The sequence below is a fragment of the Mesoplodon densirostris genome, chromosome 10, assembly GCF_025265405.1.
Source record: "Mesoplodon densirostris isolate mMesDen1 chromosome 10, mMesDen1 primary haplotype, whole genome shotgun sequence".
In the NCBI taxonomy this organism is placed as follows: Eukaryota; Metazoa; Chordata; class Mammalia; order Artiodactyla; family Ziphiidae; genus Mesoplodon; species Mesoplodon densirostris.
In genome coordinates, this window is record NC_082670.1 from 31,933,869 (window position 1) to 31,958,281 (window position 24,413).

General features: G+C 39.8%; 2 protein-coding genes across 6 annotated transcripts in view; one reads left to right on the forward strand and one right to left on the reverse strand.

Moving 5' to 3' along the window:
* POLH (DNA polymerase eta) overlaps window positions 1-12,325 on the reverse strand; it is a 29,946-nt gene extending 17,621 nt beyond the window's left edge. Inside the window, exons 1-4 of one of the 3 annotated variants that reach the window (XM_060111050.1) lie at window positions 12,040-12,325; window positions 9,122-9,262; window positions 8,750-8,884; window positions 7,191-7,318 (exon numbers count right to left, since the gene is read on the reverse strand). In XM_060111050.1, coding sequence (XP_059967033.1) covers window positions 7,191-7,318; window positions 8,750-8,884; window positions 9,122-9,258 — 400 coding nt within the window. In that variant the 5' untranslated portion in view covers window positions 9,259-9,262; window positions 12,040-12,325. Of the gene's footprint in view, window positions 1-7,100; window positions 7,319-8,749; window positions 8,885-9,121; window positions 9,263-12,039 lie in introns of those variants that run through there. The other 2 variants (XM_060111049.1, XM_060111051.1) reach the window with 2 other exon arrangements.
* A 109-nt stretch (window positions 12,326-12,434) lies between these two features.
* XPO5 (exportin 5) overlaps window positions 12,435-24,413 on the forward strand; it is a 49,550-nt gene continuing 37,571 nt past the window's right edge. For 2 of the 3 annotated variants that reach the window (XM_060109065.1, XM_060109067.1), the window contains exons 1-8: window positions 12,435-12,730; window positions 14,377-14,498; window positions 15,395-15,467; window positions 16,548-16,685; window positions 16,849-17,031; window positions 20,211-20,237; window positions 20,783-20,968; window positions 21,612-21,688. In XM_060109065.1, the coding sequence (XP_059965048.1) occupies window positions 12,626-12,730; window positions 14,377-14,498; window positions 15,395-15,467; window positions 16,548-16,685; window positions 16,849-17,031; window positions 20,211-20,237; window positions 20,783-20,968; window positions 21,612-21,688 (911 nt within the window). In that variant the 5' untranslated portion in view covers window positions 12,435-12,625. The remainder of the gene's footprint in view (window positions 12,731-14,376; window positions 14,499-15,394; window positions 15,468-16,547; window positions 16,686-16,848; window positions 17,032-20,210; window positions 20,238-20,782; window positions 20,969-21,611; window positions 21,689-24,413) is intronic. The other variant, XM_060109066.1, reaches the window with a different exon arrangement.

Sequence of the window (24,413 nt, forward strand, 5' to 3'; positions counted from 1 at the left end):
GCCTGCCAGTGCAGGGGACACGGGTTCGATCCCTGGTCTGGGAAGATTCCACATGCCGCGGAGCAACTAAGCCCATGTGCCACAACTACTGACCCTGTGCTCTACAGCCCATGTGCCTAGAGCCTGTGCTCCGCAACAAGAGAAGCTACCGCAGTGAGAAGCCTGCGCACCACAACGAAGAGTAGCCCCCGCTCACCCCAGCTACACAAAACCCATGCGCAGCAATGAAGACCCAATGTAGTCAAAAGTGAATAAATAAAAAATAAATTAAGTTTAAAAATAAATAAATAAGAATAATGTTACAAAATAAAGCTAAAGTACATGTTACAAATGAAGGGGAGAATAGATACATTGTTTTGAATATAGCCATTATCATAAGTACTAGAAAATGTATATGAAAAGGTGTTAAAAAGCCTCTAAACGCAGAATCTTTGCTCTGTGAGATCCAGCTGAATTCCACTTTCATAATATTTTGATTAAAAAAAAATAATAAGACCCAGATTAAAAGCAAGTTTTAATTGCCCTAATTTAATTCTAGTCTAAGAAATTTTTTTTTTTTTGGCCACACCACGCAGCATGCAGAACTTCCCCGACCAGAAAGGTTCCCCGTGACCCCTGAAGTAGTCTTAACCACTGAACCGCCAGGGAAATCCCTAAGAAAATATTTTTAACCATGAAGTACATTTTATTAAAGCACTTTCATGCAGATTATATCTCAAGTTTTTATCAGCCAGATAAAGTAAACAAAGATAAGCTTACCAAAAAAAAAATCACTTATTCTCCTACACATCAATAACCAAGTGGAGAATAGAAAAAACCACAAAATTGTAATGGCAATTTAAAAAAATTAAAGCATCTAGGAACTAACATAATGAATGCACAAGACCTTTGTAGAAAAAAGTAATGCTTTAATAAGGATAATTGGATACTTATGCAATAAAAAAAGGAATCTTTGGGCTTCCCTGGTGGCGCAGTGGTTGAGGGTCCGCCTGCCGATGCGGGGGACACGGGTTCGTGCCCCGATCCCGGAGGATCCCACATGCCGCGGAGCGGCTGGGCCCGCGAGCCATGGCCGCGGAGCCTGTGCTCCGCAACGGGAGAGGCCACAGCAGTGAGAGGCCCGCGTACAGCAAAAAAAAAAAAAAAAAAAAAAAAAATGAATCTTGATCCCTACCTCACATGCTGCAGACACACACATAATGGATAGTAAATCTAAATGTAAAAGGCAAAACAATAAAGCTTCTAAAATAATATAGGAGAGTTTCTTCATGATCTTAAATAGGTAAAGAAGACCTTAAAAAATACTATCCATAAAGAAAAAAAAGACAAACTGGACCAAATTAAAATTAAGAGCCTCTATTCATCAAAAGCCACCAGTAAGAGAGTAAAAAACAAGGGAATTCCCTGGCGGTCCAATGGTTAGGGCTCCACGCTTCCACTGCAGGGGGCACGGGTTCAATCCCTGGTTGGGGAACTGGAATCCCACATGCCGCACAGCATGGCCAAAAATTTTTTAAAAAGAGAGTGAAAAACAAGCCACAAACCAGAAGATGTTGCAATACATATATTTGATAATGACTCATATCCAGAATACATAAAGAAGTCCTATAGATGAATAAGACAATTAAACCAAAAAAATGGGCAAATACTTAAACAGGCACTTCATGAAAGAAGAATGGTCATCAACTTACAAAAAGGTGCTCAATTTCATTAACACCAGGAACATGCAGACTAAAACCATAATATGATATCACTATACACTCATCAAAATGGCTAAAAAGCAAAAGAGAAAAAAGCAAGTGTTGAAAAAGATGTGGAACAACTAGAACTCTCATATACTGCTAGTGGAATTATAAATCAGTATAACCATTTTGGAAACCTTTTGGTAGTATCTACTAACGCTGAGTACAGGCAAACTAAAGCTGAATACAGACAAACCCCATAACTGAGCACTTCTAGTCATATGCTCAACAGAAATGCATACATTAAAAGATATTTACAAAAATGTTCATAGCAGCACTATTCTTAGTGGTCCCAAACTGGAAGAAACCCAAATATCCAACAGTAGAATGGGTAAATTGTGGTATATTCATACAATGGAATACTACAGAAACTCAACTATATACAACAGAATGGATGAATCTCACAAAGACAATGTTGAGTGAATGAAGCCAGACTCAAGTATATACTGCATAATTTCAATTTTATAAAGTTCAAAAATAAGCTAAATAGAAATCAGGGCAGTGGTTATATAGGAGAGGCGGGAGAGGAAGAGATAATGACTGGGAGGGTAGGCAAGGGTGGCTTCTAGAATTCTGACATTTTTTGATCTGGGTGCTGCTTACAGAAGTGGGTTTACTTTGTGAAATCACTCAAGGTGTACATGTACAATTTATATACTTTATGCATATTACATCAATTAAAAGTTTAGATGAGAAAGAAAAAGGAAAACATACTGGATTCTAGATTTCAGAAGAAGCAGAAATATAAATCAAAATTTTTAATTTAAAAAGTCACTAAAGGGGGACTTCCCTGGTGGTCCATTTGGTAAGACTCCTCACTCCTAATGCAGGGGGCCCGGGTTCAATCCCGGGTCAGGGAACTAGATTCCACATGCACGCCGCAACTATGAGTGCATGCCGCAACTAAGTAGTCCACGTGCCGCAACTAAGTAGTCCTCATGCAGCAACTAAGAATCCCACATGCCGCAACTAAACACGGCACAACAAAGATCCCGCGCGCTGCAACTAAGACCTGGTGCAGCCTAAATAAATAAATATTTTAAAAAATAAAAGCAACTTTTTCCAAAAAAATTATGTAAAAAAAATTTTTTTAATCACTAAAAGGTATGTGGAATCTAAAATATGACACAAATGAACTTATCTATAAAACAGAAACAGACTTACAGACATAGAGAACAGACCTGTGGTTGTCAAGGGCAGGCGGAGGCATGGATTGGGAGTTTGGGATTATTAGATACAAACTATTATAGTATATAGAATGGATAAACAACAAGGTCCTGCTATATAGCACAGGGAACTATATTCAATATCCTGTGATAAACTATAAAGGAAAACAATATGAAAGGAATTATATATATGTCTTACTGAATCACTTTGCTGTACAGCAGAAATTAACACATTGTAAATCAACTATACTTCAATAAATTTTAAAAAATAAACAAAAATCACTAAAAGGGGCATAAATGAAGACCTAAAAAATTGGTGAAATGTTTATGGATGGGATAACTTAGCATTAAGATAACTATCCTCTCTAAATATGTAAATTTAATGTAACTCCCAGGATTTTTTGAAGAATTAAACTAATGTATTCTAAAACATATATTGAACAATGAAGGTGCATAGATAGCCAAGACAATTTTGAAAAACAAAAGCAGAGGGGAGTCCTTATCAAATATTATGACATACTACAAACTAATAAAAATAATGTGTTTCTGAAGCAGAAGCAGACACTAATGGGACACTACAGAAACAGACCCACTGATATATAAGTTGAGGAAAGAATGGATTATTAATAAATAATTGTTGGGAAAACTGACTCACTATAAGAATAATAACTAAGGTGGCTCCCTACCTTAAATCAAATAAAGGTAAACTCCATATAGCTGAAATACCTAAAAATAAGCTGTAACGTAAATAGAAGAAAATGTAGAAAAATGTCTTTAGGAACATCTGGTAGAAATGGATGTCTAAAATGAGATTCAAAACGCACAAACCATAAGGTGAAAAACTGAAGGACTAAAAGAATTTGTTCAACAAAGTACAGCATAAACAAAGTTAATGGATGACAGACTTGGGAAAAGATATTTGAAGAGTCAAAAATAGACAAGGGACCAACTACTAGGATACACAAGGAGCTCTTCCAAAAAAAAAAAAAAAAGGCAGAAATCCAATGGAAAATTGGGTGAAGATTATAAATAAGCAACTCACAAAAGTAGAAACGCAATTGGCTAACAAGTATATAAAGAGAAGCTCAACCTCAATTAGTAAAGAGAAGTATAAATTAAAACAAACCCCAAAACATAAAATACCCCTTTATAGCCATCACATTGGCAGGTACTTAAAATATTAGATAATACCAATTGCTTGTGAGGATATGAGGAAACAGGAATTCTTGTGTACTGTCAGAGGTAGGGCAAATTGTTACAGTTATTCTGGGGAGCAATTTGGCAGTATTTAGTGAAACTAAGTGTATGTGTATACCCTATAATCTAGCAGTCCACTCCTGAAAATACTTCCCAGAGAAACCCTTGCATATGTCCAAAAGAGGATTAATGAGGACATTCATCATATAAACAGAAGGACGTGAGAAGCAACCAATGAGCTCATCAGTAGGAGAAGGGTCTGTAAACATGGTAGATCCATACCACGGATTATGCTGCAATTAAAAGCAATCAATTACACATAAATACAGCTACATGAATAGATGTATAAAATCAGCAATGAAAGAAAATTAAGAAAAAGAATGAGACCTATAATAACAGTACTATCATGTAATTAAAAAGCACAAATTTTTTTAAACATTGTTTCACAGCAAATTAATGCAGTTTATACTCAACTGCATCTTTTTTTTTTATTGGAGTATAGTTAATTTACAATGTTGTGTTAGTTTCAGGTGTACAGCAAAGTGAATCAGTCACACATATACATAGATCCACTCTCTTTTTTTTTAGATTCTTTTCCCATATAGGTCATTACAGAGTATTGAGTAGAGTTCCCTGTGCTATACAGCAGGTTCTTATTAGTTATCTATTTCATATATAGTAGTGTGTATATGTCAGTCCCAATCTCCCAATTTATCCCTCCCCCACCACCTTATCCCCTGGTAACCATAAGTTTGTTTTCTACAACCGTGACGCTACTTCTGTTTTGTACATAAGTTCATTTGTACCTTTTTTTTTTAGATTCCACATATAAGCGATATCATGTTTGTCTTTCTGTGTCTGACTTACTTCACACAGTATGACAATCTCTAGGTTCATCAATGTTGCTGCAAATGGCATTATTTTGTTCTTTTTTATGGCTGAGTTATATTCCATTGTATATATGTACCACATCTTCTTTACCCATTCCTCTGTTGATGGACATTTAGGTTGCTTCCATGTCCTGGCTATTGTAAATAGTGCTGCAATGAACACTAGGGTGCATGTATATATATATATATATATATTTTTTTTTTTTTTTTTTTTTTTTTTTTTTTTTTTGCGGTACGCGGGCCTCTCACTGTTGTGGCCTCTCCCGTTGCGGAGCACAGGCTCCTGATGCGCAGGCTCAGCGGCCATGGCTCACGGGCTCAGCCGCTCCGCGGCATGTGGGATCTTCCCGGACTGGGGCACAAACCCATGTCCCCTGCATCGGCAGGCGGACTCTCAACCACTGCGCCACCAGGGAAGCCCCTGCATGTATATTTTTGAATTATGGTTTTCTCTGGGTATATGCCCAGGAGTGAGATTACTGGGTCATATGGTAGTTCTTTTTTTTTTTTTAGCAACTTTTTTTTTTAACTTTATTTATTTTTGGCTGTGTTGGGTCTTCATTGCTGCACATGGGCTTTCTCTAGTTGCAGCGAGCAGGGACTACTCTTCGTTGTGGTGCACAGCTTCTTACTGTGGTGGCTTCTCTTGTTGTGCAGCATAGGCTCTAGGTGCACGGGCTTCAGTAGTCGCAGCACGCAGGCTCAGTAATTGTGGCTCGTGGGCTCCAGAGCACAGGCTCTAGGCTCAGTAGTTGTGGCACACAGGCTTAGTTGCTCCCAGGTATGTGGGATCTTCCCAGACCAGGGATCAAACCTGTGTCCCCTGCATTGGCAGGCGGATTCTCAACCACTGCGCCACCAGGGAAGCCCCGATATGGTAGTTCTATTTTTAGTTTTTTAAGGAACCTCCATACTGTTCTCCATAGTGGCTGTACCAATTTACATTCCCACCAACAGTGTAGGAGGGTTCCCTTTTCTCCACACCCTCTCCAGCATTCGTTGTTTGTAGATTTTTTTGATGATGGCCATTCTGACCAGTGTGAGGTGATACCTCATTGTAGTTTTGATTTGCATTTCTCTAATAATTAGTGATGTTGAGCACCTCTTCATGTGCTTAAAAAGCACAAGTTTTAAAAGCACACGTTATATAAGTCAGACAGAGAAAGACAAATACTGTGTTATCACTTATATGTGGAATCTAAAAAATAAATGAATTAATACAAAAAAACCGGAACAGACTCACAGATATAGAGAACAAACTAGTGGTTACCAGTGAGGAGAGGGGAGGGGAAGGGGCAAGATAGGGGTAGGGGTTTTAGAGATACAAAATACTGTGCATAAAATAAATAAGCAATAAGGATATATTATGCAGCGATTATTTTATAATAACTTTAAATGGAGTATAATCTATAAAAATATTGAATCACTATGTTGTAACCCTGACAGTAATATAATAGTAAATCAACTATATTTCAATAAATAAATAAATAATAAATGAAAAATAATAGCAGACAAATAAAAATAATTAAAAGCACATGTACAAAGCAACACTGTACAATTTACAAAGACATATACATATTTAAGAAGATATACATCAGGGAGTGCCAGAGGGTTTGTGGGGTAGGAAGGGAGAAGGGGGAATCACTATGAAGGGGAAAAGAAGTAAAATAAGTAAAGTAAAATGAGAGAGGCCTTGAACAGCCCATCGATGACATTATCCTGAGAACTGATTAGAAATTTTGAGTAATTCAACTCCCTGTTGTTTAGGTCCCCTTAAAAAAGCTCACTCTTCTTATGAACCAAGTTACAATGATATAAATTAACCTACAAATAATGGGAGTGCTCAGTCAGCCTTCTACTGATAACTTTAACCTGCCCTAGTTATGTCTGAAGAGAAACTTGATGTTAATACACATTTCACAGCTTCTCAACATCCATATACCTGGAAAGATAAGAGAATTTGTATATCCTTCCATGTGAGTCCTTGTGATTCATTCACGTTGTAGTTTAAGTTTCCTTTCAGTCAGTCCAAGAAGGAGCAGTGTGACCAAGCAAAGCAGGTTCCAAAGGCAGGAAGCAGAAGCAACATGATGCTATACAAGTACCTTTCTGAACAGTCCCTTCTGCTGTTGTAGGGCTTTGGGGCAACCCTTCAATGTAGGTGGTTGGCAACAAGTCTGCTGAGAGAGGCTGACCTTGGAGCTTTTGCAGTCTCTCTTGTACAGCACTGGTCAGGTCTACAAAAGCCTCATCAATGCTGGCACGTTCAATCACAGCAAAACGAGACATTACCTCCATCACTTCCGCACTGGCTTCCCGGTACCTAAGAGCATGAGAGCACAATATACTCACACACATACAGAGCAAGGAAAGGATGCTCTATTGCAGTAGTTGGTGTTCTTTCACAGACTCTTAAGTAAATCACTCCAAGGTATTTTTAAGAATATTTGATTAAGTATATATATGTTTCTGCAAATCATATTTTTATTTTTATAACCTGGCATCTCAGGTTAATTATTAAAATAATAATTTTAAATTACCAGGTCTTTATTAATAACTCTCTGGTCTACAAACTTATTCCTAAATTTTCTAAAACTGCCTTTGTTCATTATTTGATGAAGATTTTAAGAGTAAAATAAATGATCCAGTTTTAAGTTGGTGGCATGCGGCTTTTCAAAATCACACTCTGAAGTCAACTATATTTCTGGGAAGTTACACTGTCTTTCCCAGCATAAAATTCTATTCAATACAATGTAGCATATGTCCATTAGCTGAATTAATTCTACTTTAGGGTTACAGTATTAATCTTCAGTCAAATCTGTCTTCTTTTCTGGCAATAATCCCAATGTGAGGTTGGCTATGACACTCCACCTTTAGATTTCTAATTGATAAGTGAATTCAGGAGTATCTCAAGTCCCAAGTCAAAGCATGATCCCTACACACACCACCCCACACAGTATAGTGTACTGTGAGAATGTGGAGATCTGAACATGAATCCTCAGTCTTCCACTTGCCAACTGTGTGAACTTAAATTATTTAACCTCTCTCAAATGGTCCCTCATCTGTGTGTGGGGGTGTGGTGTGGGGGGGATAATATTAGAACCTTCCTTATAACAATGTGAGATTTAAGAGACACTGCCAATGAAGAATTTAACACAGTGCCTGGCGTATGACATATGTTCACTATACACTAGCTATTAGGATTATTATAATGACTGGGGCTTATATCTACCTCTAACTTGGCTATGCCTATACTAATGCCTCCCATTCCAAGGCTAACTTTCTAAAATCTGGGCAGAGATAGCTCAGTTCAAAAACAGAGAAATTAAGCTTCTTTGGGACTGTTCAATTCTGGCAAATAGTTCTAGATATTGCACTAGAATGTGAGTTTGACTCAGCCTTCTCTGGAAAAACTCTTATTAGTTTCACAGTCAATTTAATTACTTCAAACATTTCAGACTTTTGGCCTGAGAACATGGGAAGTGGAATTAAGTTTTAATTATAACAACCAATTTTTAAATAATTAAGGAACTGAAAGGGTATTAAGGGTGGCAATTATTATAGGTAATAATGATTCTGAACTGTTCCTAAAACGCAATATTAAAATCTGTTTTCATTCCACACTGAAAATTTAGCTGACTAAAGGGAACTTTTTCAGATGTTATTTACATAAAACGAATTAGAAACATGAGTTCCTAGCCTCATGAAATGCTTCCAACTCTTCCATTCCCCTTAAACAAACTTTTCTTCTTACTTGGTGAGGTTAGCTTTTCCATGGGACTCACGAACTTGTGCCAGTAGAAGATCGGGACATAACTTCTTAGCATCATCTGCCCACATGTATCTAGTGACCCCAAATGCACGAGCTTCATAACTTACTGCAACGATTCTAAGGTTAGGAAAAAAGGGGAACAGAAAAATATTACATGATCACAAGCAAAAATAATTAAAATTTAACATGATGAATAGGTTATAAACATAATAGTAGAAACATTTTTGTCACTGATACTACTATTTATTCTCAAACACAGCCGTTCAGAACCCTCAAAAACAGGACCTAGCATAGTGCCATGTATTCTTATAGATTAAAACAGTAGTTGAGAGTTACAATAACTATGATACATACCCACCACCCTTCCATGATTTGTACTGTACAACTGCACAAGGCTTATTCCTCAAATGAGGATTTTGCCGCTGTTCCACTTGAACAAAAAAACAGTCCATGTCCACTAGAGTAACTACCCGGTCTTGTCCATTAGCCATTTTTCTGTAAGACAATATTTTATGGACAGTTAGAAAGGATATTGAATAAAAAGTGCCAAAGAAAATAATACTTCCATTCTTCCACTGTTGAATTACCATAACCATGGGAACATGGAAACTAACAATAATGAAACAGGCATTTTCATATAGTGCTGGCAGGAAAATAATAAACTGATACAACTTTAGAAAGGTAATAAATATTGAAAGCTTTAAAGAATACCCATCCCCCCAAAGAACTGAACACTTCACAAAAGAAGATATACAAATAGTCAACAGGCACATGAAAATGGCTCAACATCATTAGTCATAGGGAAATGCAAATTAAAACCACAATGCACGTCAATGGAGGGATAAAGTCAACAGTTAATCTAGTTGATAGACAAACCTCAAATATAAGTTCAGGGAAAAGAGAAGCAGAAAATGATATATAATATCAAAGCATTCATGTGAATTTTTAAAACTTTTTATTTTAAAATACTTTTACACTTACAGAAAAGTTGCAAATATAGTAGGGTTCTCCTATACCCAGTTTCCCCTAATGCTAACATTTTATACAGCACAATTATCAAAACTAAAGAATGAACATTAGTATAATATTCACACTACAAACTTTACTTGAATTTTACCAGTTATTCCACTAATGTTCATTTTTGGTTCCAGGATCCAGCTTAGGATCCAGTCTTAGTCATCACGTCTCCTTAGTCTTCTCCAATCTGTGACACTTCATGTTTTTCATGACCTTGACACTTTTGAAGGGAACTACTCAGTTGCTTTGAGAATCTCTCTCAGTTTAGGTTTGTCTGTCGTTTTCTCTTGATTAGACTGAGGTTATGCATTTTTAGCAAGAATATTATGGAAGGGTTCTGTTTTTCTCAGTGTATCATGTTGAGAGGTAGGTACATGATGTCGCTGTATGTTAATACTGGTGATGTTAAGCATATCATTTAGTTGAGATAGTGTTTGCTAGGTTTCTCACTGTAAAGTTACTATTTTTCCCTTTCTTAGGAGAGATACTTTGAGACTATGCAAATACCCTGTTTCTCCTCAAACTTTCAACCACTAAGCACCCATCAGTGGATCTGGTCTGTCACAATTACTTTGTGATTTTCTAAAGGTGATTTTCTATCCATTCATGTAAATTTTTGAAGGCAAAAAGAAAACAATACTACATACTATTTGTAGACAGACATATATAAAGGTATGGATGCTAGACTGAAAGAACAAACCTTATACACAGTGAATACGGACTAACGTTTTCATTTAACATTGTTAGAAATCTAAAAGAAGGATTCAGTAAACTAAAGCAGTGGCTCTGCAAACTTTGCACAGATTAGACTCACCTAGGAACCTTTAATACTATTGATTTCTGGCTTCTACCACCAGACATGTAACTTAATGGGTATGGGTGTGACCTGGCCATCATGATTTTTAAAAGCTCTCTCTAATAAGCTCTCTCTCTCTCTCATGATTTTTTTTTTTTTTTTTTTTTTTTTTTTTTTGCGGTACGCGGGCCTCTCACTGTTGTGGCCTCTCCCGTTGCGGAGCACAGGCTCCGGACGTGCAAGCTCAGCGGCCGTGGCTCACGGGCCCAGCCGCTCCGCAGCATGTGGGATCTTCCCGGACCGGGGCACGAACCCGTGTCCCCTGAATCGGCAGGCGGACTCTCAACCACTGCGCCACCAGGGAAGCCCTCTCTCATGATTTTTAAAAGCAGAGATTGAAAACCACTGACTTAAAGTAAATAAGATATTTGTGGAAACACAGTAATTCATGATTTAAATATGAGAGAACACAGGCTATACAGTTGAGTAAGCACTCAACTGTATTCTTTTTTTTTAAAAAGTGTCAAAAATTAACATTCACCTTGAAAAAAGTGTCATGCAACTACAAAGCTGGAAGATTAGGGGAAAGAAAATGATGAATTCAAAAACTCAAGAGTATTCAAGGCATTAATTCCTTACAAATTCCACTCACCTAAAACAGGCAGAACGTAATAATTTAAACATTTATAAGTTAAAACCATAACATGCCAGAAATCACTTTACCTTGAAATGGCTTTTGTACAGTCCTGGAACAGATAACGCCAAATGAAAAATAGTAAAATGCATTGTCACACACACACACCCAGGTTAAGTACCATATTAGATACAAACACTAGAAGTGGAGTATGAACAGGGAGCAGGGATTTAAGTACAGCAAACATTTCCTAAATATACAACGCCAAAACGGATATTCAGATTTTAACTGTTCTAGTTTTCAGCTTATGTATTTTGCTGGAGAAAGCAAGAGTTTTTTAAAGATGAAAAATGAAACATACTCTCTGCCAAAACCCTCCTTTGGGAATAAGGATTACACTATTTTGAAGTCATATAAATATTATATATATATAATATACATATATATTTCATATATATGATATATATATAGCACTTCAAATGATCAAAACTGTACAAACCTTCGGTATTTGCAATTATTCATCATTAACGATCTCGATTTACCCCAATCTTTACAAAACAAGTTTGGTGCCCATCAGGTGATAACACACCCAAGGAAAATACGTACAGGTGAAGAGGGAGGTTTAAGAGCTACCATGTTTTTTCCACAAGAAAAATCCTCTTAAGAGGCAATACCAGGGCCTTTTCTCTCTGTGAGCAAGTATTTCTATTTCATGTAATTTCGGCCCAATGTTGTCCCCAGTCACTGCTATATTATACAACCAATAGCCAAGGCAACATGAAAAGTCTAAAAACAGAGATACAGAACGGTTCTAAATTATCTTACCAATGTGACAACACTTGGCAAAACCGCCACCAGCGGACGCCACCGATGCTGGACTCAGTGTCCACTGGAAGGACGATGAAGTGATCTTGAATATCCGTCCCCTTTCCGGGAACGGATCAGTCGGTTTCGAAAGAGATTTATTACCGGCAACGACGGAGAAAACGACCTAGGCGCGCAGACGATCCTCGCCCTGGCAGCAGCGGGCACAGCCGGGCGGGTCCAGCCTTAGCCACCGAGATCTGCGCACAGCCTTCCCGACAATTAATCGCCGCGCGCGCCGCCGAGGGCCGTTGACGCGCCTGCGCACCGCGGCCCCTAAGTCTCTCGCTCCGCCCACCAAGGAGCAACCGTCAAAAGGAAGTCGCCACTTCCGCGGGCGCATGCGTACTGGAGGGTCGGGCGCGTGCGCATCGCTGGCTTTTTCCCGGCTGGGTCTTCTGTGGCTCCCGCTCCTCCTCCCGCTCCCCACCGTCCCCCTTAAGCCCGCCGCGGCCGGGTACCCGCGTGTGGTCCCGCCAACGGACCGGTGTGTGCCTCGTGCTTCCGGGACGTCCGTGGTGCGCGCTTGCGGCGCGTGGCACTAGTCATGTCGATGGATCAAGTGAACGCGCTGTGCGAGCAGCTGGTGAAAGCGGTGACGATCATGATGGACCCCAGCTCCACCCAGCGCTACCGGCTAGAAGCCCTCAAGGTAGCTGGAGTCTGTCGCCCCGGGCCTGCTCCGAGACCCTCCCCCAGCCCCAGCCGTACCGGCGCAGCCCACGACCCTGGCCGTCTTCCGCCCACGCGGCCCCTGGACCTCGGTCCCCAACCCCTGGGGGCCCTCCCCTCGCCGCTTTCCGCGCCTCTTCCCACTCCCCGCCTTCTGTGCTCGGGGCGCCTGCCCTTCTCCCGGGACGCTCTCGTCCCTAGCTCTCTGTGGCCGTCTCATCTCACCACCACTTCCCACTGCCCTCTCCTCCCCCTTCGCCACTTCTGTTTACTCTTCTCCGTACCACGACCCCCTCCACAGCCGGCTGCACCCACTTTATTCCCTCAAACCCCACATCCCTGCATCCGCTCGCTTTCCCGTGGCGCACGTGTCCAACCCGTGTCCAACCCGTCCCCAACACCGGCCACATTCTTTATAGTCTCCGCTGCACTAAACGTTTCCTTGCTGACCAACTCCTGACCCGCCCTAACCGAGTTCCAGCCCCTCTAGTGCCCCTTTACTTAACACCCTTACACCTCTCTATAACCCACTTCTGTGTCTTGGGTATTTCTGGCCTAATTCTCACCCCCCCCCATGTTTTTTATTGTGCGATATTCTTAGGCTGTTTTGCGCAAAGATGAACTTCTACCACTTACTTTGCATTTTAACAAGGGTCTTTTGGTTTCCTGAAAGTAGTTTTCTTGACTGTCGGACGCTCTGCTACCGGGACTGACTCTTGTGGTGTAATTTGGGAATGCTAATACAAAACCAATGGGGATGCTAATACATTTCGAGTTTATTTCCCCATCAAACAATGTATGTGGGCCGTGAGAAATGACCTCTAGGAAGAAGTATTTGTGCCGTGCGTATTTTAAGAGATGTAACTTCATAAAGTAGAGTGAGCATCACTTGGAGGAAACTTTACAATATATAGATGTATGCCACAGGATTTGGAATCAGAAATATTTGGGTTCTATTAGTTTCTCTTTTACTATGAAATATTAAAGATAGACACAAAAGTAAAATACTGCAGTGGTCTTGTGTATACCTAAACTCAGCAGCTGTAAAGATTTTACCACATTTGCTTTATCCCTCCCCCCACCAAAGATTTTTAAAGCAAATCCTAGAAATTGTCATTTTACCTGTATACTTCAGGAGTGTATCTCTAACAATTTTTTACTCATTTATGTCAAATTTATTTTTTCTAACACTAATTGGCCATTGCATGGGAAATCGAACTATCAAAGTGAAAGGAATGTTTATCAGTTCTTTATTCATATAATACTGATCTAGATTTTGCAGCTTAAAAATATAGCGCACGTTGGGGCTTCCCTGGTGGCACAGTGGTTGAGAGTCCGCCTGCCGATGCAGGGGACATGGGTTCTTGCCCCGGTCCGGGAGGATCCCACATGCCGCGGAGCGGCTGGGCCCGTGAGCCATGGCTGCTGAGCCTGCGCGTCCGGAGCCTGTGCTCCGCAACGGGAGAGGCCACAACAGTGAGAGGCCTGCATACCGCAAAAAAAAAAAAAAAAAAAAAAAAAATATATATATATATATAGCTCAGGTTGGAGTTGAAGATGAATTTTTTTTTTAGTCCACACTCTCTCTTGGCTCCTAAGGAAAACACTAACTTTTCTTCTTTTCAGTTTTGTGAGGAGTTTAAAGAAAAGTGCCCTATATGTGTCCCCTGTGGCTTGCGGTTGGCTGAGAAAACACAAATTGCCATCGTCAGACATTTTGGCCTTCAGATCCTGGAACACGTTGTCAAGTAAGGAGCTTTGGGTACCACTGAAGTGTGTGAGAGAGCAAATCTTTATTCCTTGTATAACTCATAGAGGTACTGTTTAGATGAGTAGAAAAGAGCAATCCCCAGGGAGAAAGGAATGATTCCTGAGAGGTTATCACAACCTTACGGGAGCTCTCATTCAGAACTTAACCTTTCTCAAGTTTCTTCATCTGTGTAAAGTGCACGGTACATACTAAGCATTCTGCAAGTATTAGCTCATAGTCATTTCGCTAGCATTTATTGAGCTCCTAATATATGCCAGCAGACCTCAGAGTTTTTTTAGAATAATGCAGTGTATAGGTAAATGAATCTCTGATAAGGCAACATGCCTTTAATTTCTTTTCTTCTTTTCTTTTTCAAGTTTGAGTGTGAATGGCAAATTCTAAGCAAGATTATATGAGAATAACTGAAAACCCTTCCTACTTGAGTCTCCTACTCCCAGTGCCTATCAGAAGAATCAGCTTTTAAGATTTAGCCACAGTTTTTCTGGAATTGTGCTATTACTTCCCTAAGCCAGTTCAGAAAGGAAGTTAGTGTTTTCAAGTTCTATTTTCTGAAAATCAGCTACATTGTTGCAGTTGTCCCAGGTACATATTTGCTTTTGGTCTGTCAATAAAATGAAGGGGAAAAGCTCATCTGTGCACAGATCCTGTGTGGATTCTAATTAATGGACTACTGCCTATATAAAACTTTTTTTCTGTTAGCATTTTGGTTAAATGTGGACTGTTTCTGTCCATTCTTTGAAGGATACCAAAATCCAAAGTATAGTTTCTTAATGAAATCACCAGCATAATTTTAACACAGGAATCAAAGCTAATCTCTTCTGAAGAGAAGACTTCTAATTTGGTTCTGTTGACTTTATGCATTTTGGTGGCCAGGTTTCGGTGGAACAGCATGTCTCGATTGGAGAAGGTCTATCTGAAGAACAGTGTCATGGAGCTGATTGCAAATGTAAGGAATGGTTGGTTGGAAGTCTTGTGTTTCCGAGGTAGTTTAGACAAAGTGTGACTTTTCCAATGTAGCATTTGTGTAAAAATTCACTGCTTCTACATAGGTCAAACAGCATGCTTTATATAATATTAAATGTTACCTTCAAGATAAAAAGAACCACCATCACTAGAAATCACAGTTCATCACGTTTCTCTTACTGGATTTAATTAATCCCTTATGTGTTGACTTCTGTTTTTAAAATTATGAAGACAGGGCAGAGAGATTAAACATTTTCAGCAAATGAGTAAGAGTCTTAGATTAATCAATTCTAAATTAGATTACACTTTGCTATTTGTTTCCTTTTATTCTAAAGTGAATTACTTTATGATATTAGCAATAAAAAATATGCTGAATGAGTTTGTTTCAGGAGTTAGCATATGACTTTGAACATGTTTAGAATCCATAGCCTTTTATGTCTGTTTCACAAAGGGCATGAAAAGGGGAATTCACACCCCTTTTCCTCCTCAAAGTCTAGTGTCGTTAATAGAAAAAAAAAATATTCCCTTCAAAATTATTAACTTAGCTAGCTAAGGATCTGTATTTTATTAATTCTGGGGAAACTTGATAGAAGTCATAATTCATTAGTCTTGATATCAAACTTCAGAAGAGAGTCCCAGTAATGGTCTTTCTGTATCTTCTAATACTAGAACTGTTGGTAAAATATTCAGTTGCTCCTTATTGTCCCACTTTATCAGCCTCTCAATGTGTTCCTTATTTCCATACTTTTCCACCCTGGCCCTCTTACAAAATGAAAACAGTCAATATGAGAGTCTCTTCAGTTTGTAAAGGAGAAGAGCGGTGATGTCTTCCTTGCTCCATGAGACAGCCATTTTATTAGCTGATGCAACCCTCTGTTAAGCTTTAAGTGGGAAGGATGATCAGTGAGAATTCAGGACAGGTGACTCAGATATGGAGAACAGGTTTGTTTATTCTGTTTAGTTTAAAAGTAGGCCTGCTCATGAGTTTCGTACACTTTTACAGCCCACTTTTTCCCTTGAATTCAGTCTTGCAGACCTCTTAATATCTCTTATTCTTTTTCAGGGAACACTGAACATTTTGGAAGAGGAGAACCATATTAAAGATGTTCTGTCTCGAATTGTAGTAGAAATGATCAAGCGGGAGTGGCCACAGCACTGGCCTGACATGCTGATAGAACTGGACATTCTTTCCAAACAAGGGGTATGTAGTACAGCTGTATCAATTCAGGTTTTTGTTTCCGTTTGCTCTGCAGGGTTTTTTTGCTTGGTTGGTTTGTCTTGTCAGCAGAAAAGAGCCTTTGGTCACATTTATAATGAAAAACAGATTTCAGTTTCATTTAACTACCTTCTCTCTATTGGTATAGGAAACACAGACAGAATTAGTGATGTTCATCCTTTTGCGACTGGCAGAGGATGTAGTGACCTTTCAGACGCTTCCCCCTCAAAGACGAAGGGATATCCAGCAAACATTAACCCAGAACATGGAAAGAATCTTCACTTTTCTTCTTAACACACTTCAAGAAAATGTAAACAAGTACCAACAAGTGGTAAGGGATAAATACCACCTCCCTGAAGTTCTATTTTCTAATATGAGTGGGTTTGTTTGTTTTTTACAGTTAATCCTTTAGCAAGAAACTAGGGTGTTCAGTTTAGTAAATGGAACGGCTATTTTATAAGCAAAAAAGAAACAAAGATGACAGGAAAAACTGGAATTAATTTTCTAAGAAGCTCAATTCAATGAGTTTCCATACCTACCAGAAAAAAATAATTCCTTTTATAGTAAGAAAATTCCTAAGAAAATAGTATAAAAATGAAGGTTAATTTCTTTCTTTGTTTGTTTAGTTTATTTTTAAAATTTTGGCCATGCCGCGCAGCTTGCGGGATCTCAGTTCCCTGACCAAGGATTGAACCCGGGTCACGTCAGTGAAAGCACCGAATCCTAACCACTAGACCACCAAGGAACTCCCTGAAGGTTAATTCTTAATATTTGAAAACCCAGATTCCTGATAGGTCAGGATAGTATCCCTGTTAAATTTCGATGTCCCATTTAGTCTTGTTCCCTTTTGCAGTGGAAACTGTGCCAAGTTTTATTAATCTTGATTACATGATTCCTGGTATTTCTTCCTGATGAGGTTTTTCTTCTGCAGAAAAAGGCAAACCAGATACTGTCTTTCCAATCATTGCCATTTTTAGCAGAGAGCCTTTAGAAGAAGGCCGTGTGAAAGCTAATCTAGTACCGTGGTTCTCAAAAGGAGGGGCGATTTTGCCCCCCAGGTTGTCACAACTAGGGGTTGCTACTGGCCTCTAATGGGTAGAAGCCAGGCACAATGCTAAACATTCTATAATGCCCAGAACAGTCTTCCACAATAATTTTCTGATCCAAAATGTCAATAGTATTGAGGTTTCAGAACCCTAATGTAGAATCCTCATACATGCTTATTTCACACAAAAAAAATCATTAAAATTTGGGTTGCCAGGGGTTTTCTGCCCCTGACATCTTCCTTAAGTCTATTTTTTCAGGGGAGCACTAGATACTAACACAAATGATGACAAGGTACTGTTGGTGTCAGGGTAGGGAGAAACTCACAATGAATACCTAATATATGCTATATACTTTTTTTTTTAACATCTTTATTGGAGTATAATTGCTTTACAATGGTTATATACTTTTTCTTGCTTTACATGTTATTTAATCCTCAAAACAACCCTAAGAATCAGAAAGTATTGTCTCCATATTATGGATGAGGAAACTGAATTTCAGAGAATAATTATTGAAGATCCCCTAATAAATGATTATAGTGGAATTCATGCCCCATTCTTTTTACCAGAATGGACTCTTTCCCCCAAAATATCTCCCTGAGATTTTTTTTTTTTTTTTTTTTTTTGCCGTACACGGGCCTCTCACTGTTGTGGCCTCTCCCGTGTGGAGCACAGGCTCCGGACGCGCAGGCTCAGCGGCCATGGCTCACGGGCCCAGCCGCTCCCCGGCATGTGGGATCTTCCCGGACCGGGGCACGAACCCGTGTCCCCTGCATCGACAGGTGGACTCTCAACCACTGCGCCACCAGGGAAGCCCTCTCGCTGAGATTTTACAAAAGAAAATATCAAAGTATTTGCGTTTAAAAACCTATGTGTATTGAGGGTGAAAGAGGTTGGTGTTTTTTTTTTTTTTTTACTTTTGGCCGCGTTGGGTCTTCATTGCTGCACAGGCTTTCTCTAGTTGTGGCGAGTGGGGGCTACTCTTTGTTGCGGTGCATGGGCTTCTTATTGCGGTGGCTTCTCTTGTTGCAAAGCACGGGCTCTAGGCGTGCAGACCTCAGTAGTTGTGGCTTGCGGGCTCTAGAGTGCCGGCTCAGTAGTTGTGGCGCACGGGCTTAGTTGCTCCGCGGCATATGGGATCTTCCTGGACCAGGGCTCAAACCCGTGTCCCCTGGCACTGGCAGGCAGATTCTTAACCACTTTGCCACCAGGGAAGTCCAAAGAGAGATTCTTTTCATTTTCCCCTAGGAGATTTAATCCCTAAGAGACATGAACAAATTATGAATGCTTCAGTGCCCTAGAAATCTAGCCAACATGCCAGAGCAGGGCCGGTTGATGATGGTCTGACACAAGTTAGAAGTACATCCACTGGTGTTTTTCTTTAGCCTTGGTGTCCATTATCTCCATCTGTTAAACCAGGCCACCACGACCAGAGTGCACCAAGGGACATCTCTTGTACCTGAAACTTCTCAGTTTCCTCATAGTTCCTTCCCTGCTTCCATCCCTTCACCTTCCCACCTAGGGAGTAGGCTGAATGGTAAACAAGGATGGGATGAGTAGGCTTCCTCCTGGCTCCATCGCCTGGCTCCTGTACTGGTCCCAGGGGGCAGGAGGATAGGATCCAAATGGGAATGCAGGGTTTGCTGGAGGAGATGGTGAAGGCTGGACTTGGCTGTTGTTGCCTCCCTTTCCTTCTTGGGCAGCATCAGTAGATGATGGTGAGAGGGTTCTACTCATCTCTGCCCCATTAACACCGCTCTTTGACCACTGATGGTGAGGGCTTAATGCTTGTTCTTTGTTAGAAAAAGGACTTTTTGAAAGTTGAGAAAAGGAATTGTAAAACAAATCCTTTATCATGCTAATGGTGGTAAGTTTTTAAGTACTTCAGGAGTTGTTATTCCTGCTTGTAAAATTATAAATTGTATAATTTACTGAACAGACATTATTTTGGTCTATTTAGCATTGAATATTTTTGTGTTTGTGGTCTTCCTACAGTTACGTCCCTACATGGTCATAAATTGTACTCATTTTAATTTTGTTTCTTGCTTTTTTCCATTAACATTACATCATTTCAGTATACCTTTGCCAGTTATAATTTGTCTCTATTTTAATATAGAAAAAATGCTAATACTTTGATTTAAACTATATTTCTTTCATCACTAGCAATGTTAAGCCTGCTTCATTGTTCATCTGTTAGTTGTATTTCTTTGTAAACTGTGTGCGTTGAAACTGTCTTGTGGATCTTAATGTTCTAGTAGATTTTGTCATATTGCTGAAACTAAAATAACCCGTCATCCTTTGGGAGAATATCAGTTTTGTGTTCTTAGTAAAGTTGTCTTCTTTTCCAAGATTAAAAGTTGAGTATTTAAAAATCATTGTTCAAGGGCCTAGATTATGGGGGTGGAAAGTTATTACATAGCCTTTGCTCTTTAAAAACATTTAGATCCTTATACTTCTTTTCTTTCAGAAGACAGATAATTCTCAGGAGTCAAAGGTAAGAGCTCTTGGTGGAGTTGGAAGGAGGCTTCTTTGAGGCTTTCAGGTACAGGGATGCATATACCTAGTGGAGGGTGACCTCGGCCTTGGTTTTTTTTTGTTTTGCTTTTGTTTTTGGCCGTGCCGTGTGGCTTGTAGGAGCTTTAGTTCCCCGACCAGGGATCAGACCCATACTGTCAGCAGTGAAAGCAAGAAGTCCTATCACTGGACCGCCAGGGAATTCCCTCAGCCTTGGTTTATTTGATCATTGAGCTATGGTGGAAGGGAGTTAAAATGATAATATCTGAGATTTCTTGAAGGACGTAAAATGGCCACACATGCCAATATAGTCTTACTGATGGGCATCAAGAATGCCATCATTTGATAAGTGATTGTGTATCAGAAGAAAACCTTTGAGTTGCCTATCAGTAACAGTTGCATGAGTACATTTTGTTGTTTGTTTTTCTTTTTAGAATTAGAAAGTAGAAGGAGCTCGGGTATAATCACAGCTTTCTTGTCTGTTAGTGAGGACTTAATGGCTAAAAGTTACTTCTTTTCATGCAGGCCCAAGCAAACTGTCGAGTAGGAATTGCAGCACTGAATACTCTAGCGGGCTACATTGACTGGGTGTCCATGAGTCACATTACTGCTGAAAACTGTAAACTCCTGGAGATGCTGTGCCTGCTTCTGAACGAACAGGAACTTCAGCTGGGAGCAGCTGAGTGTCTTCTCATTGCAGTCAGCAGGAAAGTAAGTTACCACTTCAGACTGACTTTGACAGTCTCTGAGTGATGCATATGTGTGTTTAATTCCATGTTGTGGTGAAAGACATTTAAAGGTTTGGGGTTTTTTGTTGGTTTTTTTTGTTTTACTTGACACCAACTTAATTACCTGCCTCCAACCTTTTGGACAACAGTTTGCCGATATCCTAGGAATCCATTGTCAGGATATATAGAGATTTGTAGGGCTACTTGTTTCTTGAAAGAGCTGTGAATCTTGGTACTTCATGCTTAAGAAACTGTATAAGCGTCATGTTAAAGTTTAAAACTCACATAGTGTTACGTCAAAGAATTGTAGAAGGTGACTATACTGGCTTTATAGCTGTCTTGGCTAACAAATGGGATTGTGACTTTTCTCCATAAGAATGTTATTTTCAGATGTAATTTATTTTGCTTTCATATCATTATTATTGCCCAACACATTTTAAAATATAAGTCTTATCCAGGTTTGGATCTAAAGAGTTGAGTTTTTTTCAGTGTTCAGTTAGCCCCAGGGCTATGTGAGAAATTAGGAAGTCAGTATATTTGATTATATAGGTATAGAAGTTGTTAGTACTTGGAGGTTTTTAATAACATAGTTTGTATTACCTGTGTTTCCCTAAAATCGGGTCTAGGGCAAGTTGGAAGACCGAAAGCCCTTGATGGTCTTATTTGGAGATGTTGCCATGCATTATATACTCTCCGCTGCGCAGTGAGTATCTTCTTTTCTGTGTGCTTTCTAATTTCTTTGTCATTTTTGAATCTCATTTCAATGTATCTGAAGTTCCTATTTGACTGTTGGCAGTCAGTTGACTGTTTTTAATAGGAAAATCAGGCACTCTTAAAGGGACTGTTTCACCTTTTTGAAGATCTTATGCTGGAAATAAGTTGTGGCTGTTGACTCAGCATCTACTCACATTCACAGTTTTCCACATTCTCCCCAGACTGCTCATCCCCTTGGTTCTCTTTGTCTGCTTTTGATGATCCCTAAGCCTCCTAGTAGCCTTGGTGACTAGGCCAGAGAATGCTCTGATCTGACCAGAGTCTGTCCCAGGGCCTTCCTTGATTGCAGAACTCGAGACACTCCTCCCTCTCTCCTTGTCAAAGTAATCAATGCCTGAAGTGCTGAGGCTCTAGGAAGCAGCAGGAACAATGTGGTCAGTGTGAAATATGTGTATAAATCCTGTAAAAACATTCTATGTCCTGAAATAGTGGCTTCTGCTTATTTTCTTCTAATCGCTCTGAAAAATGTTAAAGCATTTTCTGATATGTTTTTCTTACCAGGGAGTCAGGTAGAACTGTGTATTACAGTAGTTGAAACTGTCACAGCACCCATTTTTCTTCAATACTCTTTCTTCACTTTTGGTGCCAGGGACAAATGAAAAGATGTGAGATGCAGATATATTACTTAAAATTTCTTACTGTCCATTCTAACATAGCTTTTATGATGGCTCTTTCCTATGGATACTACAGGTCTGTTTTTAAGGAGTGCTGTTAATTAAGTTAATAACATGTCTTTTGGGTGGCCACTGTAGTTACTGTTTCCAGGACCCACTTCTTAGTTCCCTAGAGACTGTGGCATTCACACTGAGGTGTCCTATCTCCATTTGTTCTACTGGTACTGGTTAGTAAAGCTGTGATTCAGACTTCAGAGCCTGCACTAGAAACCATGATGCCACGCTGTCCTTCAACATCACTAGAGCCTAGGTCTTTCTTACCCTGAGGCCCATGCTTTTTATGTTATACTGTACTGCCTCCAGAACACGCTAATATGGCTGCTGGCCCACCAGTCCTTATTAATTCTTGTTAGTGAGAATCGTCCTACATCATTGTAGGTCAGGTTTTGCCACCAAATAATTTTTTTTTTAATTTAAAGGGTTATTTGCATTCTAAAATAGCACATAAGTGATTACTGATCTGAACTAAATGACTTGGAGAAATGAGATACCAAGTTATGTTTTGTTTTGTTTTTTTTTGTGGTACGCGGGCCTCTCACTGTTGTGGCCTCTCCCGTTGCGGAGCACAGGCTCCGGAAGCGCAGGCCCAGCGGCCATGGCTCATGGGCCCAGCCGCTCCGCAGAATGTGGGATCCTCCCGGACCGGGGCATGAACCCGTGTCCCCTGCATTGGCAGGCAGACTCTCAACCACTGCACCACCAGGGAAGCCCCCAAGTTATGTTTTTAATACCGTCTTTAAAAAACGATTTTGTTTTTTTAGAGCAGATTAAGGTTCACAGCAAAATTCAGGGGAAGGTACAGAGATTTCCCATATATTCCCTGCCCCCACACATGCATAGCCTCCCCCATTATAGCCATGCCCTATCAGAGTGGTACACTTGTTAGAGCTGTTGAACTTACATTGACACATCGTAATCATCCAAAGGCCATAGTTTACCTTAGGGTTCACCTTGGTGTTATACATTTTATGGGTACATTCTCTGAGTTTCAACAAACGTGTAATAACATATATTCATCATCATAATATCTTACAGGTTTTTTTTCACTGCCCTAAAAATCCTCTGTGCTCTGCCTATTTATCCCTCCTCTCCCACCCAAACTCCTGGCAACCACTGATCTTTTTACTTTCTCCATAGTTTTGCCTTTTCCAGAATGTTGTATAGTTGTAATCATATAGTATGTAACCTTTTCAGATTGTTTCCTTTCACTTAGTATCATGCATTTATAGTTCCTACATGTCTTTTCATGGCTCGGTTAGCTCATTCCTTTTTACCACTGAATAATATTCTGTTGTCTGGATGTACCAAAGTTTATTTATCCATTCACTTACTGAAGGACATCTTGGTTGCTTCCAGATTTTTGCAATTATGAATAAAGCTGCTATAAACATCCCTGTGTAGGTTTTTGTATGTTCAGCTCCTTTGGGTAATTACCAAGGAGTGTGATTACTAAAGCATATGGTAAGAGTATGTTTAGTTTTGTAAAAAACTGCCAAACTGTCTTCCAAAGGGTCTGTACCATTTTGCATTCCCACCAACAATGAATAAGAGTTCCTGTTGCCCCACATCCTCACTAGCATTTGGTGTTGTCAGTGTTCTGGATTTGGGCTATTCTAATAGGTGTATAGTGCTATCTCGTTTTAATTTGCAATTCCCTGATGACATTTGATGTGGAGCTTCTTATCATACGTTTATTTCCCATCTGTGTATCTTCTTTAGTGAGGTGTCTATTAAGGTCTTTGGCCCATTTTTTTTTTAATTAATTTATTTATTTTTGCTGTGTTGGGTCTTCGTTTCTGTGTAAGGGCTTTCTCTAATTGTGGCAAGCGGGGGCCACTCTTCATCGCGGTGCGCGGGCCTCTCACTATCGCGGCCTCTCTTGTTGTGGAGCACAAGCTTCAGACGCGCAGGCTCAGTAGCTGTGGCTCACGGGCCTAGTTGCTCCGTGGCATGTGGGATCCTCCCAGACCAGGGCTCGAA